Source organism: Dromaius novaehollandiae, chromosome 6 (genome assembly GCF_036370855.1).
Source record: "Dromaius novaehollandiae isolate bDroNov1 chromosome 6, bDroNov1.hap1, whole genome shotgun sequence".
Classification (NCBI taxonomy): Eukaryota; Metazoa; Chordata; class Aves; order Casuariiformes; family Dromaiidae; genus Dromaius; species Dromaius novaehollandiae.
Genome location: NC_088103.1, coordinates 9166065 through 9190264, shown reverse-complemented (window position 1 = coordinate 9190264; position 24200 = coordinate 9166065). Strand labels below are relative to the sequence as shown.

The window sequence follows — 24200 nt, the reverse complement described above, 5'->3', positions numbered from 1 at the left end:
ATACTGTAGCCACCTCTAGCTTTACATTCTAACATCCCTCAATAAAAATATGATACTGATGAAAGCGTGCTTTCCTGTCAGCACTGCAGGATTCAGAAAGAATAACCTCTCCCTCTCAGCACAACTGATTTACTTTTTGCCTCCAACAGGTGACAGGCCGAGTTTTATTCCTCATCCATCAGCCTCCTGGAGGTACCAGCAGTGCAGGATTTGTTCTTCCTTCCTCAACTCCGGGCAGAGCAAAGGGCCTCTTCTCCTTGCTGCTCAGAGATACAAAGACCTCCAGCGACCCTGTCTGTAGACTAAGACTCACTACTCAAAACTGTTCTGTCTCCCTGCCTAGCTGCCGAATAACCAACTGTCCACAGACTGGTTAAATAAAGAGCACAGTAAGTCCATACGCCAAACAACACCAGGGCAGTTCCTACATTTTACCTGCAAGGCAGTTTAAGACCATACACATTGACATCGGTGAAGTTATAATCCTAAGGATGTGTTAACATGTCACAAGCAATGGCTTGAAGAAACTGAGCACTTTAAAAAGAGAAATTAAAAGATCTGGCAAACCAGCCTATCTGAAACTTAAGCTAAGCCATCTCTACTTCGCACTGCTGGTGAATGTTTTGGACTAACCACAGAGCACAGGGCTTGCACAGTTAGTCATGAGCCTTCCAATGAGGTTTCATACTTGGGTATTCTCAGTAGCTGAGAACACAATTATTTATAACTGTGTTACTTTCTTCATAAGAGACTGCCTTAGGGGAAAAAACAAAACTAAAACAAGATTTTGAAGCAAGCTTTAAGCAAAAGGATATTTATATTTCATTCTATCAGTTGGCTGGAAAACACAGGCACGGTGTATAAAGTTAATAAAGAAGAATCCAGGTATGCCTCCCCAGCAATACACAGCTCCGGAGCAATCTCAGCGCATCATATTCCAAGAAGAATATGAGCAGGGACTCCTTCAGTCATTTTTAAAGGCTACCAAAATAAAAGATAACTCATTCCTCCCCAACACCCAATAATCCACTAACAGTTACAGTACAGGATAGACTTGGAAGGGCTAACGAACTCAAATCCTTTCCACAGTGCTGATGGGAACAAAACCCAATACTTTCCAGAATAAACTCCTGGAGAGTATACTTACGAACAAAATGAATCATGATGAACTCAAATTCACTTTTGTTCATATTGTGATAACCACTTCAGCAAGTTACAGAAGACACTTGAACAACCACCACCAAGTTGTCAAAATTGCTTTGAAAGTATTAAGGTGCATTACCCCAATGCACTACAATGGGGTTAAAGAGCTCAGATTTCTCATTCACACTGGGACAGAATACAACTGCTAAGTTGTGAGGATTTGATTTAATAAAAGACACAAATACTTGGTGAACAGCAGCACTAACAAAGCTTTTTCATACAAAAATGGAGTCTAACACGTCAGCCCTTCCTTACAGGAAAGATCCTTAGTGTTTATTTGCCAATATACTTTTGTAAGACTTATGCCAAAGCAGTAGTAGCTTTAGGACTTCCACTGAACCAAACTGGGCTCAAACTGAACTTGAGGGTACAGACAGAGCAGATTTTTTTTTTTTTTTTTTTTTAATTAAAAAAAAGCAACTACATGGCCTGTTTCTGTAGGAACATGTGTTAAAGTTAATCATATTCTCACATAACTTGAGAGTCTTGGTTGTTTCAGACAGGGGCCCCACCAAAGGGTTTCTGCATCCTCCGGGAGCATCTCAAGACAGTGAAGTTCACTCCCCAGAGGAGCCAGGAAGCCAATCGGTCACTTGGAGCAGAAAGTCCAAGCTGGCACTTCTGAAGCCTTTCCTGAAAGTTTAATCAGCACTGGCACATGGTCAGAGTTGCAGTGCACTGAAATATCAGCCAAAACCACAATAAGCTGCTGCCAGCTAAGGCTGCAACACCAGCGCTGACAGGGAAAGTCCTTCTGCAGGCAGGAAACCAGTCTTAAGTATCTCTAAGAGTATCTCTTAGGAGAAGGTCACCAAGACACAAACATCATTCAAAATTGATTGATTAGCTACGCAACCAAGCTACACCATACAAAACACGTCAGAGAATATCTATATCGGTAAGATTTGCTCCTGTAATACCTGCCTGACAGTTAGCAAACCAGGGAAGGGACAGTTGAAACTCAAATGTTTTCAATAAATCCTACGCATTCCTTTGATCCATCATGCTGTCAAGCTAGTGGGCTATAATGATTCAGGAATCAATTCTTTGAATGCAGTCAGCTTTTTTAACCCTTAGTTTATCCAGGTAATTAACGCTGCTCTATAGACAGTCTTCCCACCCTGCACGCAAAATGAGCTCTGAGAATAAAAGAGCAATTTGTAATCCACTTCTCAAGCAAGGTTTTAAACAGGCCCTGCTAGTCTTCACCTCCAGGCCACAGTACAAACTACTCTCCTAGCCCTGAATTAACCCTTGAAGAATCTGCTCCCTATGTACACCTACCACTCTACTCATTTTACATCCTCCACAACCCACCTCTGCTCAAATTCTTGACCTCCAACACCTCTAACATCCATGCTGTATCCACATGGAGGAGCCTTTCAGTGCAGATGTCAAAAAGCAGCTGAAAGAATCCCACTGCTCCAAAAACATCTGTCTTGCTGCATTGCCATAGGCAAGCAAAGACTCTCCACCTCCATCTTCCAGGAGACTTGACTCCATAGCTGCAACCTTGCTCCTCCACCCTTTGCCTGAAGCGGGCATGCCAGCTGTCCCGGCAGGAACAGTGTGTGCCTGTTTCTACAGCTTCTACACAAACCTAGCAGACAAAAGGGAAACAAAAATATAAAGAATCATTTCACTGGTTGGTAACACTAAATGTCAGTCACTGTCCACAGAGCGTGCCTGCCCTGGATGCTGGGTGCTATGCTCCAATCCCTTCACTCTCCTCAGGTTTTTCTCCCCATTGAATTGGGTTCAAGGCAAAGATAGTATTTTCCACCTGCTCAGTACTCTCCTCCTTCAATCCTCAGAGAAACCCAATCAGTCATAAAGTTATGTTCATCATTCCCAAAGAAAACCACTTGCTTACCAAAAAGGTCTACCACATAATTTAGCAAAGCACTGTTTGAAGGAGTCAAATACAGGCACCCAAAGGATATACACCCGGGAAGGGTCCTGGGACTCGCAGCAGAGATCGGTAGGATACTGCACAGCTGCAGGCTTTCCAATTTGAGAAACTGCAATCCCCTACTTTAAAGAATTTTTCTTCAAGAGACAGGCAGAGCAGTGTGTTAAAACAACAAGGCTTTGGTCAGAACAGTGCTCAGTTATTCTAATCCTGAAAGCAGTTAGAAAAGCTACCAGGTGCAATTTAGTCTCAGAAGGAAGTCAAGGAGCTCCAACAAGCTCACTGAAAGGATCCAAGAAGTAGAGTGTCCAGAAGTCAGTAAAGACCTCACTTCGAAACAGAAGCAGGAGGATGAATTCTGCATGACAGACATGCTCTTTGACTAGAGTTGCCTTGCTCCTTGCATGTAAACACCTGGACACATCCAAGTGATGTTTAAAAGCCACTTCAAATTTCAAGTTTTCATATTGAAAAGCAAGAGGGAGCTTGCTCTGGTGGAACTTAACATACATAAAAATATGCAACCTCCAGGGATGGGGAGTACTCTAAGGGAGAAGTTCTCTTCTATCTCATCCTCAGCTCAACCATGTTCAGCGATTCATTTAATTAGACGAACAAGACATTGACCAAAACCAATGAGGATCCCTAGCCCAGTTTTTCAGGAAGTCATCTCTCACAGAACTTAATACTTTGCTGCCTCGATCATCTTTCACAGTATTTGACATTGACAAAAATTAGCACAATGAATTTGTGACAAATGCTGTAACAATAACACAAAAATTAAGACAGATTTCAGAGATGAGCATGAACAATTAGATTAAGGAAATAGCTCTGAATCTTAAACATAACCTAAAGCAGGTCAAGAAACATAATGACACAGAACATCTGGATTTGTTTTTTTAAGCACAATTTAATTGTGTGAAAATCATCTATGCCTTATCTCACATTCTGTTAGACAACTTTTGATCTTAATTGTTAAGATCGGAACAAGCTCTGTAGCTTGTGGAACATATTCACTAGCATTTGACTATGAGCTTTATAAAACGCTATTTCAGTGCTGCTAAATTCAAGCATGACCTCCTGACTTCCATGACACACTCTCCGTGTAGGACTCTAAGGTCTCCTCAGCCAAGCTAATCTCCTTGGTGGTTAGCTTGGTGGACATGACACCTGCCCAAACGCAGGGCCCTACACACTTTCTTCGGCAGCCACTTGGTTCTTGCTCCCACATCCTAATGCATCACTCTGTTACTCTTCAAGCCCACAACTTCCTGGGATTTCAGTATCTTTTTTTCAACCTCTTTTCAGCCTCAGCAGAACAACACACTTCAAGTTTGCAGCGTAAAGAGCCTCCCATTCACAACTAGCAACCCACTTACTACGACTTAATCACAGAGGAGCGATAAACACCACTACGGATGAACACAAACCATTGCTCCAGAGATACGTGGCGAAACCTAGAATCTCCCACCACAGTTCTGCAAGGGGTTGATGTGTGACAAGGCAGTGTATCATCTTCCCAGAGTCAAAACTAAGGGCTTAATTGTAAGGCTGAGCAACTTCCCATCCAGCACACGGGGCCAAGCTTTGCAAGGCTTCTTCACTTTAAACATTTCCATAGGAAAGCCACTGCAATATAACGTACATTAAGTGATTGAAGCAAGGCAAAAACTTGGTTAAAATTGTGCTCAGTCATCACTAAGAGTTCACTATAACAGATTTTATCTAGTAAGACTTCACACCAGTTGTGCTCTGCTTCAGACACTATTTCAGTATTTTTAATTAAGAAAAGCCTTAATTCCCCAAATGGTTAAAGTACGCCCAGAGCTCAGAAACCCAACATACACGAGACCACAGCAGAAGATGCTGCAATGCCACCAGCGCAACCTCAGCATTACAATGCATCACAAGCTGAATGCGAGCCAACAGCGTATGCTGCTGTGGCAAAGGTAGTCATCCTATTGGGAGGCATAAACATCACAGCAGTCCAAGATGTGCAAATCCTTCCTTACCTTCTAGCCAACACGAGTAATATTTCAGCAGAAAACACGTTCAGTTACTGACAGTGCACTCCAGAAAGAGCTAGACAAACCAGAAAAAAAAAAACCCAACAAAGAGCAACAGGAATGATTAAGCATCCAGGACACTGTGGGGAGAAAAAGGCTCAGAAGTCAGATTGTTCCAAGGCAAAAAAGAGAAAGGGGTGATAAATTAAAGTTATGTTAAAACTGCTGCAAGACTAGGTCTCTTGGTCAAGTGGGGGCAGGACAAGAAGCAGAGGTGCTTATGGACATAACAAGGGAAGAGACTTGCTCTTTGGGGAAAGAGGGAGAAGCAGGCGTGTGTATGTGCACACACAGACACATTTTAATGTTAAGGACAGGGAAGCATTGGAATCAACTGCCTGGGAGGGTTTATTCCATTACTGCTATCTCCATCACTAGCAGATTTCTAAAAATAGTGGGACAGCTGCCTGTCCGGATGGGCTTCAACGCAACCAAGCCTGCCTTGGCAGCAGGCAGACGACTAGATGACTTCTCACGCTCCCTCCCACCCTCCTCTGCTGCAGTCCGGTTCAGGCAGCAGGACTGCAGGCCACGACATGAGCATCTCTGCTGGAAGCCTATTGAAGAGGACAGTGAACCTGCAGGGCTTTAGGTCAGTCTTCCCAGCTAACTCAGATCACATGGGATAACAGAGCACTGCTCCTTAGAGATACCTCCCTGACAGCTTGTAGAAAATAATTGCTTCATGGAGGCCTTCAACCCTAATGACACATGCTGGAGGCATCCTACTGATGTTATTCTAACACCTTTGTAAACTATAAATCTCTGTTACTGTTAATTTCTTAAGCCAGGAAATGCTGCTTACATTTCCAAACAGAGCTCACCTCGAGTGAGATAGAGGAACAGAGCGCAGAGCTGCAGCTCTGACGGTAACTTGGATACCAGCAATCCTGGCTCAGTTATATCTGTGGTGCGCAAAAAGAATCGAGTTCAGAGCAGTAAGCCTGCGTTCTTCACCTCCCAAGCATGCTGCTCACTTGAACTGCTGTTGATCCAAACTACACTTAAGGCTGACCAGCTTAATAGCTTTTTCCTAAGAAAATGACAGTTGCTTCTACTCACTGCTCCAACTCCCCTTGTATATGCTTCTGGGCATGCAGAAGGCCCAGCAACGTAAAACCAACCATGTAATACTGCAATGACGACAGACATCATGAGAAGTGTGAGGTACAATAACCACATGAACTTGGTAGGCTCTCTGACAGACCACATTCTGGATCCTCCCAAAAAAGCGAGCTCTTTACCCTTCACTGCTGTCCATCGCTGACATTTGTTTTCACACAACAAAACGCCTTAGAGAGGTTGGGAGAATAAGGGAGGCAGAGCAGGTTGAGCAAGTCTCCCATTCTAAAAACTTTTTAAGGTGCCTTCAAGTAAACACAGAACAGCACTTATTGCAATACTTGAGGCTTTGTGTGAACCTGGCTTTTTCCAGTCTGAAAATTGTAAGCCAGATCAACTGAGATAAGTAAGCCTGACTTTGAAGGACAACTACCAATGGCTGAAGAGCATTTTATTGGGTATTAAAAGATTATACTCAAGGGTCAGAAAGATGCCAAAACTGCTGAAAAAATATAAATGGAAAAAAACCCAACAACTTTGCTTTAGAAGAAAGCAAAAGCCTGTCGAAATAAGGAAACAGACAAGAACCAAAATGAAGGGGAAGGGAAAATTGAAAATATTCCAAATGAAAGCAAAATACTGTACAAAATTGGTAAGGGACACAAAAATACCCAAGGATGGGGTGATGACCAACAACACGGTCTTTTTGTTATCTGAGTTATCAAAAAGAACAAGGAATGTGTAATAAATCAAGATTATTGTCTACTGTGCTATTGGAAGTAACAGAACTATCATAAACAGTAAATGTTCACTTGGAAATGTAATGTTTTATACACCTACATCCTCGTTTTCTCAAGAGGCAGTGCAGACAGGCTCTCTCTACTCGAATAGTAACCAAGGTCTATATTCCACAGCAACACTATAGACATGTATTTTCTGTCCAACAGCTCTGGGAAACTTTCTTCAGAAGTCTGAGGTTTAGTTTTATTAAGAGTTGTCTAAGACTCTATGGAAAAGTCTTTCATTATTGAATATCTGTTGATATTCAACAAGCCTTAACTTGGTGTTATTAATATTTGAAAAGAACAGAGCAATCAGTATAATCATAGACCTGTTACGTAGCCTAAGACTGGTATCAGACTAAGCAAACAAGATCTAGGCTTTTTAATCAAAAGAGGGTAAAGAATAATTTAGTGACAGTCAACAAGGGCTTATGGGAAATAGTCTTGTCAAGCTAAATTGATACCACTTCTTGATGAGATTACTAGTGTTGTTGATAATAGCAATAGCATTGGTGTAATGAATATAAATTCCCAAATGGTATTTCACTTGCTACTAAAATGACATTGTGATTAATAAACTATAGCAATAAAAGAAATCAACATCACACCTTCAATGGATTAAAAAACTAGGTAATAATATGCTTCAAAACACAAGCATTTGATCATTAACGAGTGGCTGAGCTTCTCCCAAGCTCCAACAAGAGTAGGTTCTTGGCCTTATGCCGCCTCTTTTATTAATGACCTAGATGATAAAGTCATCAGGTCCCATGGGATCCATCAATAAAGATTCAGAGCATGCTACAAATGACAGTCTCGCTTGGTAAGCTGAGCACAAGCAAGCAAACAACACTCAACTCAACATGGCCAAACATCAAGCGGAACATCTAGGAACAACAGCCAAAGACCAAACGTATATGACAGGTTGCATTCATCCTAGAAGTCCAGGACTGAAAGCCATTTGGTGTCTTAGTGGATCATCAGCTCAGCACAACTCCTGGTGAATCACCACAGTCAAAAGAACTAATGCAAGTCTTTTACATATAAACACAGGAATCTCAAATTGTGTCAATATTAAATTGCTTGTTTGGCACTGGGACAGCCCTCCTAGGCTACTGTGTTATGATGCCTCATTTTTTTTAGCATCTTTTTCTCTGAATCCTACCAAAGAAACAGATTAAATATTTTGTAGGGCAAGTTTGAGAGTCAGAGCTTACTCTTTATGGGCTAACAATGAGCAGATAAAGGAGCAAATTGATCATAGTCCAAATTCCCACTAGAGGAACAAGTTAGATAGAGCTCTGTAACTCATGACAAAGCAGAGAAACAGCTGAAAGCAGGCACTAGCATTCACTGAGCTGAGGTCAAGAATAAAGCAGACTCTTTTTCATGGTGTGGTGCATTTGAACCATTTCCCTAATGTACAGATTCTGGCCCAAATGGTTTCTAAAAATCGAGACTGAGTGAGCTCCCCCTCCAAAAGCTACGTACTGCTTCAAGCAGGGCTGTTAGATACAAGGAAAGCATTCATTCCAGGAAGTTACAGTCTGTATTATATCTAGTTTCACCTTCAGTGATCATCACTTTTGGCTAAAACACTATTAACTACTGGGCATGTTATAAACATCAGATAGCAGCTAAAGAAAATAGGTGATGTGAATTGTGAGTTTAAGTCCTTTTTTTCCTCGACTGAGTTCCTTGAAAATACTTAGTTTCTCTGTAAGGACAGACAAATCAAGTCTCCATATTAAGAGTTTATCAATCCAAAACACAATTTTTCATCAAGTTTTACCAGCATGTATCTATGATTTAAGCACTGCCAAAATGTTTGAAGAGAGGGACCAGCCCCAGAACCCAGTTAGCCGACAGGGAAGGCATATGAATTCTCTTCAACATTTGTTCCCTTTCCCAAACATCCACAATTGTTCAACAAGCCATTAAGTGAAGACGTGTTACAACATTAATCATTGCAGCATCATATTTTGTTTTGCAGACTACAAACTCAGCCCTGCAAGGCAATAAAATTGGTGAGCCTCCTTGCGTGCAAAGGACGAAGCATGAGTTTCCATGCCAGAGCATTTCCTAGGCTCACAAGAAGTGTTTGCTTGCCTGACCGTGCTATCCAATCCATCTTAATTTCCACTGAGGATGGCATGAGAACACAGAGAGCAAGCATAAAACTAAGGGAAGTGGTGTCAGCTGAGGACTAAAATTATGTAAAAGTAGTTACCTAACAAGGAACTCGAGCAAATCGGGGGGGGTAGGAGGTGGAGAGAAAAGCGGTCCAACCTCAAGAAGCTAAGTCTCTAACCAAAGACATTCATAATAAGAACCTGCAAGGTGGACTTATTTAAATGTTCGGAAGTTCTTACTGCTTTGGATACCTAAAAAAAAATGTGAAATCTCCAATTGCTTCACAGGAAGAGGTGTGAGGGGAACAAGATCCTTTTAGGTTTCTTAATTCCCTTGAAACCTGGTCTAGAAACAGAGAGCAGGGGAAGACCACACTCTGCTGCAGTAAAGGAAACCTTCTCAACCCCACAAGCCTTTTATTTTCTTTAGCTGGTCCCAATAACAGCAATAACACGTGAACCTCTTTGCGGGCTAGACGCTGAAAAAAATAGCATACAGCTTTCACCAGCAAGTCTCGGTGATAGTCAACTGCAGTAGACAGCTGAAACCATAGAAGCTTGCCAAAATAAAAAGCAACAAAAACAACAAGGTTAGTTTAACTGCTGTTTTAAAGCCTTAATTACCATAGATTATGCCCATCGTTAATTATCTCCCTTGCTTCCGCCCTCTAGACCCAACCTTTAGCAGAGCACAGAGGGCAGCCAGGTGATCAGGTAGAGAACGCAGAGCTTCTTATGGAGGGAGACAGCAGCGAGAAGACTAGACCCTAAAGGGGTAACAGTCAAGTTTATCGGCACTCCACTTCCAAACCCAGAGCTGATCAAAATTAGATGGTATTTGCAGTGTATTAATCACACACTTGACATTTTCTTCTTCATCTACTCAGCCAGAAAATTATTCCCCTACTCCACTCCCAAATAATTTGACTTCTTGGAAAGGTGTTGCTTTCCACAGAGCTACTGGAGGTCAGCCAAGAGGCTCTTTGTGACACAGGGAAGGTGAGCTCGTATATTTAGTTATTCGGTATAAAGCGGAGGCAGCAGGCAAGGACTTGGCCACCAGAGGGCACCCATATTGCTTAAAAAAAGAGATTAAAAAGTTCAATTTCAAGTGACATTAAAGACCTGAAGAGTTCAAACACTGTGTTGTGAGATAGAGAATTTCAAGTTCAGTCCCCATAGGGGAAGCAAAGACATAGTAAAACAAGATGTTTCAGGAAGCAGCTTCTGGCACTTCCATCAGGCTTCTAAGCAAGTCAGATGTGGGATTTGTGCAATCCAACATTTAAATATGATTTTGTGAGCATGCACACTCACTAATCAAATTGCAGGGCTCTGCAGGTTTAGGGAAATACCTATGCTTTAAACTTTGCAGTTCACTTAAGGTCACTCCCCCGCAGAGTAGTTCAGATGTTTTCCTAATTGCCTCAAATTTGGCTTTGGCTCATTCCTTGGCATCAGATTCTTTCCTTCCCCTGCTGTTCATGGGTAAAAATAATATGAAGCCAAAAGCCACCAGAAAGGACGCAGTGCTTTATCAGGACACCACCCATAGATCAATACGTCTTCGAGTCTTGGAAGAAAACCCTCGGCACAGCAACCCCACGCATTGTCCCTTAACTGTCGCATCTCCACCCCCAAACATAAAGGGGATTAAAAACCATAGAGCTCAAAGCAAAAATAACCCAACAAGGATAATATCTACATTTTTTCAGCTTTTCTTTCCTACATCAGGTCAATTAGTACTTGATATATCTATAGTTGTAAAACAGATCTCTCCCCTCTTGACTATAATTTATGTGGTTTTCTTTGTTTCTCTAGAACAAAAATTAAAAGTGTCTCAGTTTCAGCTGGCATAAAATATTTCCATCAATCTTGCCATTAAAAATGTATTCTAAGCAAATTACTCTAAAGCCCCCAAGACTATGATGGAAAAAGCAATACATTCTTAAACAGAGTTAGTTAAGGGCTGATCTATGCTTCAAAATTAATTGCACAGGCACCGAAGGAAAGAACCCATATGAGGGGAAGACAAAAAGCAGTGAAGCTTTTTGTGTCAGCAGAGTGAGGAAGATAATAAGGAAATGGTATTTCCTCCAGAGAATCTTTCAGGAAAGCAATCAGAGATGAAGGATGGCCCAAGGAGAAAAACGGAAAGGCAGGCGGGGGAAGAAGGGAAGAAGAAATGGTAAAGATGAAATGAATACTCAATCTATTTCAGAAGTGGCAGCCAACATCAAAACAGCTAAGCTTGCCTATGTGAAGTGGAGCCTGAAGATGAAGAGCTTATTACACAATGAGAATATACCACAACACCTAGGGAATAGGTATCTTAAGCTCAACGGCTTACACTTCTGCACAGGATGGGGCAAGGACCAAAGTGGCACAGGATAAGGCCGAGAGGATGAGGCAAAGCAAGGCAGAGTACTGTGTGAGACACAGAAACACGCTGGTAGCACAGAACCTCATCGGTAGCCAACTTCCAGAGCAACACAGATGTCTTACTCTTATTATTACTGCTAGTATGTTTAATGAAGGATAAGAAATTAAATACAACAGAATAATTCAAGTCAGTCAGGAACAGTGCTCATTACAGAGATTCTCCTGTATTTCCAGAAGGGGCAGCCTCCCTTCTTGCAGCAGTTCAGCCAGCCCAGGCAGCACACCACCCCACAGCTCCTGCGGAAATGGTGCCCTGCCATCATAACCATTGCCAGGAGGCCAAGACCCTGGTTTTTCAGTTCCCTCAGAGGATCACAGCATAGACTTACATGGCTCTGTGAGATCACTCAACCTACTACTTGAGTCCAGACTAGGTCATCCACAGCAGAGTATCTCCAAACTGACCTTCATTCTTCCTGAACTCTGATAAACACCAAGCTCTAAGCCTGCTAGCACAGGAGTCCGAGTTGCCAGCTGTTTTATTTAAGGCATCATTAATGCAAGGTCTTACTTTGAAAACATATACAGGTCATTAAAGTGCTGCTTCCTCTTATTAGCAGGAAAGAGGGATTATTTTTCTAAGGCACAAAAAGGAAAAACTTGTCACAATGGCCTAACTCTTCACTCAGTGCGCCAAAGCCAACATACCTAACCTTGTTTCTATTTTGAAAAATCATTAGCCAGTTCAGCCTCATGAAAAACTACACTAATAGATTTTTTAGAAAGCAGCAGCCATATGCACCTGGCCAGCTTTCTGAACAGAAAATGAGCATCTGCTTAGCTCCACACAAAGGGAAACACCTAGAGAGTGCAAGTCTGCTTGGACATTTGTTTCATTCAATACCGGGCTGATTTAGTGACAAGTTTCAGGATTGAAATGCCAATTTAAAGTCTTCCAGTTGTTAACTGCCCACAGATTCCAGCAGTCAGGATGGTTTGTGATATAAAGAAAATAATCTCTAGCCATTTAATAACGCACCAGATCAGTATTTGGAATTACAAATGGAGAAACAAGTCTCACAAGAGTATCAGTAATAGATTTTATTTTAAAATAACATTAAGCCCGCAACAAACTGTAAAGTTCAGTAGTTCTCATATATTAATGCCTCATTTAGATTAACCAATGATTGCACCAAGATTTATTTCAATTAGCTAATTCAGTTTATTATATCAATGGCCAGATATTTAATTGCTTCTGTTGCCAGAAGAAAATCCCCAGCGTGTAAGTTATGGCTTAAAAATTGTGAATCCATTAGTCTAAACTCAGTTATTTGCATTAGTGAAATGCAGTTCATCACAGCAGAAGAGAGCAGCATTAGCTACTTGTTCTGTATAATTATTTAGGTTAGATACATTTCACTGAAATCATGCGGCAGCAGCTCATTGAGGAAGGAAGGAAGCCCAACCCATACTGTACTGGACCCCTGTGCAGAAGCAGATTAAATGTGATAATCCCACCAACACACATCCAGTCTTAGCGGGACAGAAGAATTCTTTCCTACCTTCTGCCATACTACCACTGGGTTTTTAAAGTACATCTTTTAAATCCTTCAGTGCCCCTCTACCCTCACATATGCTTCCTTACCCCAGCACTTGCTTCTGATGGTGCTCAAGGCACGTCCTACAGAATAAATCTGAAATACACCGTTTTCAGGCTCTACATGAGAACCAGAACCACCACCTGAGGACATCTCATTTTTCCTCATGCTACTAAATGGCAAGGGTAAATTCACATAGACACACCACCATATTAATTGCTTTTTCCAAGGCACTTGGGTCCTCAGAAGCACTAGAAATCTGGGTGGGTGGAAAGGGGAAGAAAAGTGGTCCCCCCACCCCCTTCTCTCAAGTGAGAGACAGTGCTTCCCCCTTCCTGACTGACAGAAGTTAGGGTATTTACACGAAGCTGTATGCAGAAAGAAATACCAGTCAGGTAATCCTTTCTTTTCTTCCTTTTTTTACTACTCTCCCTCTAACAGGGCACGATTTCTTATTTGCCTCGCTTTCCACTAGCCCAAGAAGCATAAGATTTTCAATCACTTCCTGATTTGCCCTATTACATCTTTAATGTCATAACTTTAAAGAATTATAAGGGGAGAAAAAAAGAAGAGGGAGACATCATGCAAAAGTCATCTTAAAAAGAAGCTTCAGTGACAACCTGCTAAAGAGCATTACTAACACAGCTCCTTATTCTGAGGGCAACCAAGTGCCTCCGCTTCAGTAACAGACCACACAAGATTAAGGGGAATATCAGCAGCCACACACTGCTCCTGAGCATCACCCACCACCAAAAGGAAGGGAACTCCTAGCGATGGCAAGAGAGCTACACTTCAGAAATATAGATCCCCTCAGGAGACTAACTGCGCAGCACAGCAAGGTTTCATGTAACAACAACAGCACATTTGCTTAACTAATTGAAGGAGAACGAGCATTGTATGTCATCTGTAGACTAACTGCACTAATAGAGCTGCCTAACATAACGAACCTCCTTAACCTGGCTCCCATTTAGATACCGCTGCAACATTTATTAAATCAAAATCACTTGCTCCTAAGAGTAAATACGTCCTTTCTTAAAGAGATGTATGCCCGCATTTCTCTCTGAAGTATACATATTGCATTTTCAGTGACACTTGGCTTATTTGATCCCCAGGCCCTGGCTGGATGTATTACATAAAGTCATTTACCTTTTATAACTAATTCATTATATGTAGCGCTACTTGCTGTAAAACGACTGAATAACCCCGGGTGTCATTGCAAGCATTCAGCATTCACCTACATTCATTTTTAAACTCCCCTAATCACCCAGTTTATATGCTGTGAAAGAAAAAACCTGCAGTTCCTCATCTCTCATTTAAACACAATGCTAGAATGCTTATTTGAAAGTCTGTTTAGAATTTCTACAAGTGTCAGTATGCAGTACTTTCTACACCAAACATCAGTTTTGCCCCTTCTCTTTATCAGCTGTAAGTCAAGCAATTAAATATCATAAGCCTAAATGTAGTTTTATTTCACAGTTATGCGCACTGCAGATTACTTAACAGCTGATATAAGAAAGGAATACTTCCAAGGCTGTACAATCCTATTTAGTGCTTTACGAATTAAAAAAAAAAAGGAAGACTGTGCAAGAAAAAAAGTCTGAGCAAATCTGTCTCTCCAGATTGACTAGAGCTTGGGAGATCACAGATCGCCCCACTGCAAAGGCACTGCTCATCTGCTTTATCTGATTTTATCTGCACTCTAAGCTGAGCAAGGTCAAGGCTGGTCACAGCTCTGAGGAGCCTCTAAGGACCAGCCAAGTACTGCAAGAACAGGAGCTAACGATTCCCTCCCATCACTATAGACCCAGCACTCAGCATACCATTAGCAGCTCTCTTGCAGGAAGCACCCCCTCTCTGAAAAAATGTAAAGCTAACAACTAACAATCTGGCTCTTTTTAAAAACACAGGTGAATCTTTTGCAAGAGGAATATTAACCTGGGTGTCTTTGAGAGCACTTTACCCAGGACATTAAGTTCTACCTACTTCACCATCCTGTTGAGGATATTTTAAATGGAAAAAAGCGCTCACTTCCCTGCCTGGGCAGGAGTGTTGTCTCGGCCATCGCCGCACACCTGTGGTGCCCTGTCTCCCCCGAGGTGCAGTGCTGTGCATTCAGGCCTTGCAGAGAGAGCGGCGCAAGGTGAGCGTGGTTTATTAGCAAAATGTAGCATCAGAAGAGACTGTACCACATCATGGTGTTCTTCCTAGGACTGGGTAGCACCTTTGAACAGGAAACAAAGCCTTGGCAATCCTAGGAATAGCCAGAACAGTTAGCATCTTTTTCCTCCTATTTTTTAATTAAAACTAGAGCCCCTAAGCCACAAAACAGGCTAGCAGTGAATAAACAAGAAATCCCAGGTCTGCTCGCAGAATTCACTGCGACTCTGGGGAGGAGGCAGGTATACCTACTGATCTGGAAGTGAGCCAGCAAGAAGCCACCTCCAAAACATCAGGAATGAAATAAGACACATTTTTCAGAGATGCCTTCACCTTCAGACACTTCGTAATTGCAACCCTGGGCTCGCATGCTGCTTCTGGTGCCATGCTGCTTTCCTGTTTCAAGGGAAGTGAAAGGATTCCTTGATTTATTGCAAACATGGCATGGCCCCAGAGTTCAGCGAGGGTTTCTAAGACAAACATAAATATGGCCTTTCTCCTCACAGCTATGGAAAGAAGCTTTGAGCTTCATGACTCATGAGGAGGTACGCTCATAAACTCTGGGTCATAAAAAAAAAAAAAAAAAAAACACACACTTGCCTGCAGCTATCTTACCACTGAAAGGTAGATTGTCCCCTTCTGCTCCCCTGCTAGATTTTATACGTGAAGTGAAGCAGTCAGCAAAGTACAAAGAAAACCAATGTAACATCCACTAACTACCTGTGCTTTCCCTGGCAACCCTTCCAGAAGCTGAAAGCACTACATTTTTGTCCAGCTTAGTCAAGTCAACAGACTAAGTTTGCACAGCGCCGCAGACCTGGGGAATGGCAGCACACGGGGCGCCGGGCAGCAAACCCCACCAACTGCAAACCGGCTGGCTCAGCACAGCCACAACGGGCAGCCCTTCAGCCCTGAGCCTTCTCGCACCTCTTGGGCTACGAGCAGCTCTGCAGGGAGTCATCCACTCAGCGGCCAGTCCTGTGCCTCCCACCTGGCAGAAGCAGGAAAAGCAGCAACACCTTACAAAGGCCTCTGGCAGATCTTCAACATATTTGCAGGTGTTTTCCAGAGGACCAAAGCAGCGCGACGTCTTGGGCAAGAAATAAGTGTTACCTCTGCCAAAGGAATCTAGCACTTGCTGTCACTGCGGTCGTCCCTAGGAAAGCTGCCACCACAAGCCTCCGCCTGGCCCCGGGGTGATGTGCCATCCCATGGTAGCGCCGGGAGACAGCGGACAGCCCTGCTGCAATGGGAAGGAGTCGAAGGCGAAGCATCCTGTCGAATAAAAGAAACACATTACTAAAGCAGCACAGAACACAGTAGCTGCCACAGCTGTTTATCATTTGTTCTGAAATAAGAACATAACCAGTCCAGTAAATAATTAGCACACACCTGGCCAGCACACCTTGCTGTCACATCCTAGCTACTCACTCATCTGCTCTTACAGCATTTTTTAAATTCTTCATACCTTTCCTCAAAACGCTTTATTAAGAGAAAATATTTGCACAGACCTGCTCAAGTGCCATGGCCTAAAAGATACAAGCAGATCTTACAAGCACAGCAAACGAGTAAGTCATTTTTCCAGAGGAAAAGACGGAGAGGACTTCATAAGGTGAATTAAACCAAAGTAAGTTGCACAACAAAAACAGTCATTTAGTCATTTTTAAACTTCCCTAAGAAAACCCGAATACTCTTAAAACATTTTTTAGCTGGCCTGGAGAAAAACATTTATACCCAGCTTCAAGTAACAGGCAAGTTTCAAGATGCCCAAACTTTTAAAATACAATTCATACCCTGTTACACAGACAACAGTACAGAAACAAATATGAAACCAAAGCTACACATCTAAACATTATTACAGTGGAGAAATTCAAATGGCAAAAGCATTACCTGACAAGAGACACAAGCTACAGATGACAAAGTAGTTTTGATAGCTCAGAAAATTGAAGGTTAAGAGTAAATCTTCCTTTTAAAAGGAAGGAAGTACTGCTTCTTTTAGTGAAAAAAGGTTGTATTCTCAACTGTTGCAAACGCAAATCTTCTGATCAACATTCCCAGGGTCAACTTGTGCATAACAGAGCATGAAGAAGCATAACGATTTGGGAGCAGAATGGTAAAAGAGAGGAAGAATTCCTACGCTCAACAAAAAATGGGAAGGGGAGAGCAGTAGCCTTTCTTTCCCCCTGTTACCCACTCTTTCTTAGGAATTCTTGCTGTTCTATTCAACTATTCCCATAGAGCAAATAAACAACCACAGAAGACAAAAAATAAGTTATGTTTATTGGCTTCTAGTTGCTTTTGCAACACAAGATACCACCATGTGGTTTTACTAAACCATTAACACCCAATAGCACGAATCTTGGGACCATTCTGCACGTGTATTGCTGCATTATCCCTCTTAAGCTATAAATGGTTGAATATATTAGCGTACTTTTCCACCAACAACATACAGCTCAGGATACCATAACATGAACTGACAATGCGGACTTAGGCAGAAGAAGAGAAGAGGAGGGAGGGAAGAAACAAAATATTCAGCAGATAATTTAAGATGCTCAACAGCTGCTGACACATGAGGTGGTAGAGATGTGTCTGATGACTTCACAGTACAAACAAGACAACCACAGTATGGGGAGGAAAAGCAGACATAAGGGCTTCGCTCATGATTTTGCACTAATCCCATCAGATCTAAAGCTTTTGCAGAGCCTTGGGACACGGGAGATGGGGCAAGGCAGCAGGAGCACCAGACGGCTAGGGCAAGGGTGGCCTGGGATGGAGAGTGGAAACACCGTTCTTCACCGTGCACCCAATCCCCCCAGGGCTGCTCGCTCTGCCAAGCTCTTCCAACAGATAACTAGGGGCAGACAAACCGTGAGGCCATGCCCCCACTGCTCTCCCAGCACACCACCACGTCACCCTCTCAGGAAGGTTTCTAGAGTAACGCTTGCTAGGGAGGCTCAGGTACCGCTCATTTCCATGGGAATCTGCCTTTATCATGTTCAGGGAAAATAATAAAGAACTACCTACCTGAATTTATATGCCCCCATTTCCTGTAGCAGTTATCTGGCTGGACAATTTTTATTTTCATCTTGCCTCAACAAACTTCTCATTTTGGTCACCATCAGGTTTTTAAAAGCTTTTCAGTAAACAGGCTAAATTTACATCAATGAAAACCTAAAAAGACACCTTACACAGCACCCACAAGTGCAGACAGAAGTCTTCATTTTGGATTGAATTGAAATCAAATATAAATTAAGTTTAAATTGGACATGGACTTAAAGGAGAACTTATCAGCTGCTGTGAAAGCCATTTCTGAGAAAAGTCAGCAATGCAGCATTCGGCTGTTGCCTCCTAACACCCCAGGTCAGCAAGTGGTGCCTGAAAACACACAGTTTATCCCAACATCCTCTGCTCCACCCTCCTTCGTTACCTGAGTTTATGGCAAGCTATCATAATGTCCTCCGCTTCTCACAGCTATTCAATTTGAATGGCACTGATTTGATATTCATTTGCACACATATCAAAAGCTAACTTTGCATGTTGCATTACCATTTTGTTTATTCCTTTAAAAATAAATAGGCTTAAAATTAAAGTTTTAATGAAATACAGCCAGCCAACACTGCTGATTCTCCAGTCCTCTCCTGCTTAGGACAACAGTAGATTTTGATATAAAAAATAGCTCTTTTTTCACATTTAAAATTTTTTCCATCCAACACAAACCTGATGTTCCCACTTCTCCTCTAGGGATGAATTTGTTACATATGCAAAGAAAATTTGCAAGTGTTATTTTCACTGAGAAGCTAATGTGGCCTTTATTTGGGTTTCCCTTCCTCATTACAGCTTTATATGCATAAGATGTAATGGATAAGGAAAGCGTTGCCGGTATTATTTAATCAGCCAAAATGAAAATCAACCCCGCAGTGACTGCTCTTGAGCTCGGAGAGATTGTACACCACTTCAGATTGTTGGCTATAGCCCTGCATAAATGTACTCTCAGTCTGAGCCTTAAGAAACAATAAATTATCCTCTTTGTCCAAATAATCTCCATTCTTGATGACGCTGTGGTGTTCACCCAAAAGCACACCGCAGTGCTCACTTGGTAGCAATCGCCCGAGAGAGCTGAAAGCAGGCAGTTCCCACAATAATTCTAAAATAAAAGAGTATGCTTATCTTAGAACAGAAAATCACCACTTGGGAAGCTAAATTTTCCACGCTTTCCATCTGCAATTTTACTAACTCTCATGATTTTTTTTTAAATCAGAAGTGCCATGATATTTGGTATGTTTTGTTAAAAGCCTCAGACATTTAAGTCAAGATCACTTGAGAAAGTCAGTGCTCATTTTAAAAAGACTAAAAATGAGCATCTTGCCCTAACTGCGGCAACAAAAAGCCTAACAGCAACTGCAGTAAAATAAAGAATAAAACCAAGGTAAGGTATAAAACTGCCAAGAAGTAATGTGATTATAGCTTACAGTATGAAACAGCCTCACAATTTCTGCATGATTTAATGCAATAAGTGATTTGCTGTATAGATAGAACGAAGTAGCTCGGAGAGAAAAACCTTAACCCTAAAACATTGGAAATAAGGACCAAATAAAATAGTTGTAATCTTCTAGTATAACCTGTTCAATAGCTAACTACTACAAGGAATACATAGATCACATTTTTACTGAGATAAGCCAGTGTTATCCTAAATCCTTGCTAAGTAGCAGGTTGAATTAATATTCTTGAACAATAGAAATGGATTTTTTCAGAGAAGAATGACATATCCGCATTTATTTGTGCCGCAAGACTAGATTTCCTCTCTAGCAGAAGAGTCAACCACAGATACGAAGATTTTAAAATGAAGTTTTATCATCCGCTCCACTATTAACTATGAGCTGCTCAAACAGAACCCATGGATGGGTATGTGCAGCTGAGAAGCTGCAGCAGCCCAGACCTTCATATATCTGTAATTTCGCATCGTAAGTGTTAGTGCGTTTTACACACAGGAAACCCACAAACCCATTAAGTAAATACCACTTCCGATCTAAGCTGCAACAGGTATCACTCAAACTGAAGATGTACAGGTCACTTTAAAAAAAAGAAATGCAAGTGATTTCAATAGCTATTTACATTCTTGCTTTATGTATATATTTTATTTTCCCCAAACAATGATCCTCTCTCCAGTAAACTGTTCTGCAATGAAACACAGCTTTTAAAGCGACACTTGAGACTTCTTGCTAGTTAGAAGGTACTTACTCTTTACAAAAGCAGCCCTATATTCGAAGCGACCCTGGGAGTCCTACCTTTCTGTTACGTTGGGAGGCAGTGAGCAACGCCACCTGAACCTCCTACCCAAATTGAGTATCTGGTACTGGAATTTGGTATGAAAAGGGTACTCAAAGTTGCACTGCTGGCTAAACAGAGAAGTTTAAACTTCTCTAATACATGAAAAAGGCACATCAAAAATGTTCTGTGATGAGGAAAAAATTCAGAGAGGCACTCTGGGGGGAATAAAGCAGAAAAAAAAGATTATGCTCTCCTCTTATCCCCAAGAAGCACCACCGCAAAGCAGGAACTTAACTCACTGGAGTCATTGACACCACGTGTCTACGGTGGGGTGCTTTTGTACTGCCCTTTTTCCTAAAGAGCATCAAAAGTCTAGCTCTGGATTTTTCAATGCTTGTAAGAATTGGCAGATCTCATCTCTCACACACATTTTTCAGATACTGAAAGAAAAAGATTTATTCCTGCTTTTCCAGCACCCCAATAATCTGATGGGTCCATGACTTAAAACGTTAACTAGCCCAACACAGGCAGGAAGGACCTCTTCAAACTTAGGTAACTCACAGAACCAAAACTGCTCCTTTTTGACAACCCAAAGTATTCTCTATTTTTAAGATGGAATACATGTAATAGCTTTTTGGTATCTGAGCTGGCCTCAGTGGCACAAGCATGCGAGAAGAAGAGCAGTAACTGAATGAGTTGATGGGTCTTCAATTTTTAATCGCAGCAGGGTTCACAGGACATTTTCATTTGAATAATTTTACCAGGACACGGTAAGCTTACGCATTAGCGCAGAATGCCAGCTGTAAATTTAAATCAGAAACATTTTTATACAGTAAGATCATCTTTAAAAGAGATTCATATTTAAAAGTCACTGCCTGGGCATAAAAGTTTCTGCAGGAGATTGCCAGGGACAGTTGTTAAGAGCTGAATGAGCTTTCTGGAGCCACACACTTATTAAACCAGGCTGGGACATTTCCAGAGCATAGAGACACCCTCTGTTATAGCAGCCACTGTAGGAAAAGTCCCAACCTGTCTCCAGCCGGGATGCTGCCAGGCAGTTATGTCCCACAAAAGGGACTGGTGCCATCACGGGGTAGAGAGGGAACAGTAAAGTGCATAACTGCCTAACATTCTCATGCATTTCTAAATATACTGCTTCTCCATATTAAGTAGCTACACTCATGATGCATCTTGTTCCAGCTCGGCACCGATCACTAGCAAAATATGAACCCAACACCTTCTGACCGTCAGCGCCAACATCCTCATCCTAATCGGACAGCCTTTGCGTGAGAAACATTACCCACACCACAGGACAGCTTGTGGGATATGAACCCCAGACCAAGACTCATCATGGCCAGTGTTTCACCAGGTAGATGGTTTCAGATGGAGCGACCTACGGGAAAAGTCTTTTTGGGTACTCGAGACTGACCCATACGAGACACAAGTCAAGAAGTAAAGCCTCGCTAAGAGAGGTGGTATAAAGGTAACAAATCCATTCGGGGGACCACAGAAGCATTTCATGCGACATTTTGAAAAGTGGTATGACAAAGCAGAACAACTTTGGCTCTGCTAAGGAAACAGGCTCCACTTGCAAGTTCCACCTGAAGTGACCAATTCAACTTCAGCTGCAAGGATTTGCCATGCAATCCCCTGCAGAATGGACACGCACAACCCTGCCCTCCCAACCGCTCAGCAAGAGAGGACACCGATCAGAATAGCAATCACAGCAAGGCTCCCCGACTACTGGCAATTAATAGCACAATATTTCAGGGTAATGACCTGGAAACAGGATGCTTCCATCTTCAAGAGGGTTATTGGGAAGAGGGGATGAAAAATTGAAAGGAGAAGAAAGGACAACAAATAAATCCAACAGGAAGAAAAGTCTAGACAGAAGGGAAAGTGCAAAGCAATCAGGATAAGTTTCACTGTCAACCCTACTACAGAGATATCTCTCAGTGACCAAGCATGACCTCAGCCACCTTCTGCCCTTCCCCATGCTCTTAGGTGGACAGCAGACAGGACAACTCATCTGCCTAAAGCCCGGCATGCGCAGGGAACGGTGGGCACGCTGCTGGACCATGGCCTTAATGAAAGCACTATGGAGCGTTTCGTAACACTGGTGAGCTACAGAGCTGCAAGGGAGCACTTGGACCTGATTGGTAAAGAGTTGTCTTGGGATTTATTTTTAATTAGGCCGTGTTTATTGCTTTTCTTTCCTGCTTCTTCTCCACTTTTAGCATCAAACCCATTCCCACTAAAACAATTTAACCGATTCCTCTTCCAGGCTGAAGAAGCAAGTGTAAGGCCAAACGTTTAAGAAGAAGCTGTAAGAGAACAGTCAAAAGCCTACACAAGGAGCCCCTCCAACCCAGGAAGGCAATACCTATTACCACTAACATAGCTCCAAGTCACATGGTGTAACACTGCGTCCCACGAGTATGTGAGAAATTTTTAATCCGCCGAAATGCAGAGCTAACTTTGAGCATTAAAAAGTCCTAAAAATGCTTCCAGATATACTACTGAGGCCATTATACATATCACTTCCTCTACTTGTTTTGGCATCAGTTGCAGCCCTGAGCAGGAGGTCAAGGATGATAACTATTTAAAAAGTTTTGCCTTTGTTTTCCAAACTTATTATTCAAGACATGTCACAATGATCAGTGGAACTGTATTATGCTGCCAAAACAAACTGAAAACCAGGTCCAAGCTCTTCTCATGCTGAGCTATAGACACTGGAGAATAGATGCGCAGTCCCTGACAAAAGCTGTGTTAACTCATTTACAGTCACTTGAGACCACAAAATTTGTAACATGAGTGTGATGGCTTGAGACACTTAAATGAGCTGGAGATATTTAAACCAGGGCAAGAAAAGCAGAGGAGAAAAATGTTAGTGCCAGAATAAAATCTGAAAGTCTCCAGGAGATGTATATTGAAAAAAGCTGCCTTCAAGTACCACCACAAAATAAGATAGTGAAACCTCATGCAATTCAAAGACTATTCAGAGCTATATAATTCTGAATGACAGCAGTATTCTTAAATCCAATCTCCCTTCCCAAACATGCCTTTCAGCACTATGTACAGAAGCGCATCATAAATTCTGCTGAACTCGCGCCACTCACTCTTTGTCAAATGCAGCCCTAAAACAGAGGAGGCTCCTTGCTAAACAAATACGAACATACTTGCAAGGAGTAAACCGCTAGCCCTCTCCTTCCTCTTTCTGCCAGTCCCTTCGGAGTAGATATCCGCATCACTAAATTCCACACAGACCTGGGCTGAAATTTCCTTACACAGGCAGCTGACTGGCAACACCTGGATCAGATGAGTGAAGAGCCACCTTGGCATTTACTTCCAAACAGGCTGTGCTGATTGCCTTTCCCCCTTTAGCACCAAACCTACCCCACCAAAATATTCAAAGCCTGCGGTTTTCCAGATTGGGAATGGTATTTATTTTAATGGGAAAATTACACAAAGAGGGCACAGTTGTGATATGTAAAGCCATTCAGGCTAAGAGGGGGTTTGGTTGAGTTTATGAAAAGTTAACAAGCTCTCTCATTTCAGCTGCAGGTGCAAGCTGCAAATTTCTCCATAACCCCTTTGCGTGGGTGCATTTTATGCCTACCAGTGAAAGTTAACCTGCAAAG

At 42.1% G+C, this 24200-nt stretch overlaps 1 protein-coding gene across 4 annotated transcripts in view; it reads right to left on the bottom strand.

Moving 5' to 3' along the window:
* MICU1 (mitochondrial calcium uptake 1) overlaps positions 1-24200 on the bottom strand; it is a 135236-nt gene that overhangs the window by 92961 nt on the left and 18075 nt on the right. For 3 of the 4 annotated variants that reach the window (XM_064513595.1, XM_064513596.1, XM_064513597.1), the window contains exon 2: positions 16405-16566. The exons of the other annotated variant lie outside the window; for it this stretch is intronic. In XM_064513595.1, coding sequence (XP_064369665.1) covers positions 16405-16566 — 162 coding nt within the window. The remainder of the gene's footprint in view (positions 1-16404; positions 16567-24200) is intronic. 4 annotated transcript variants of the gene reach the window in all.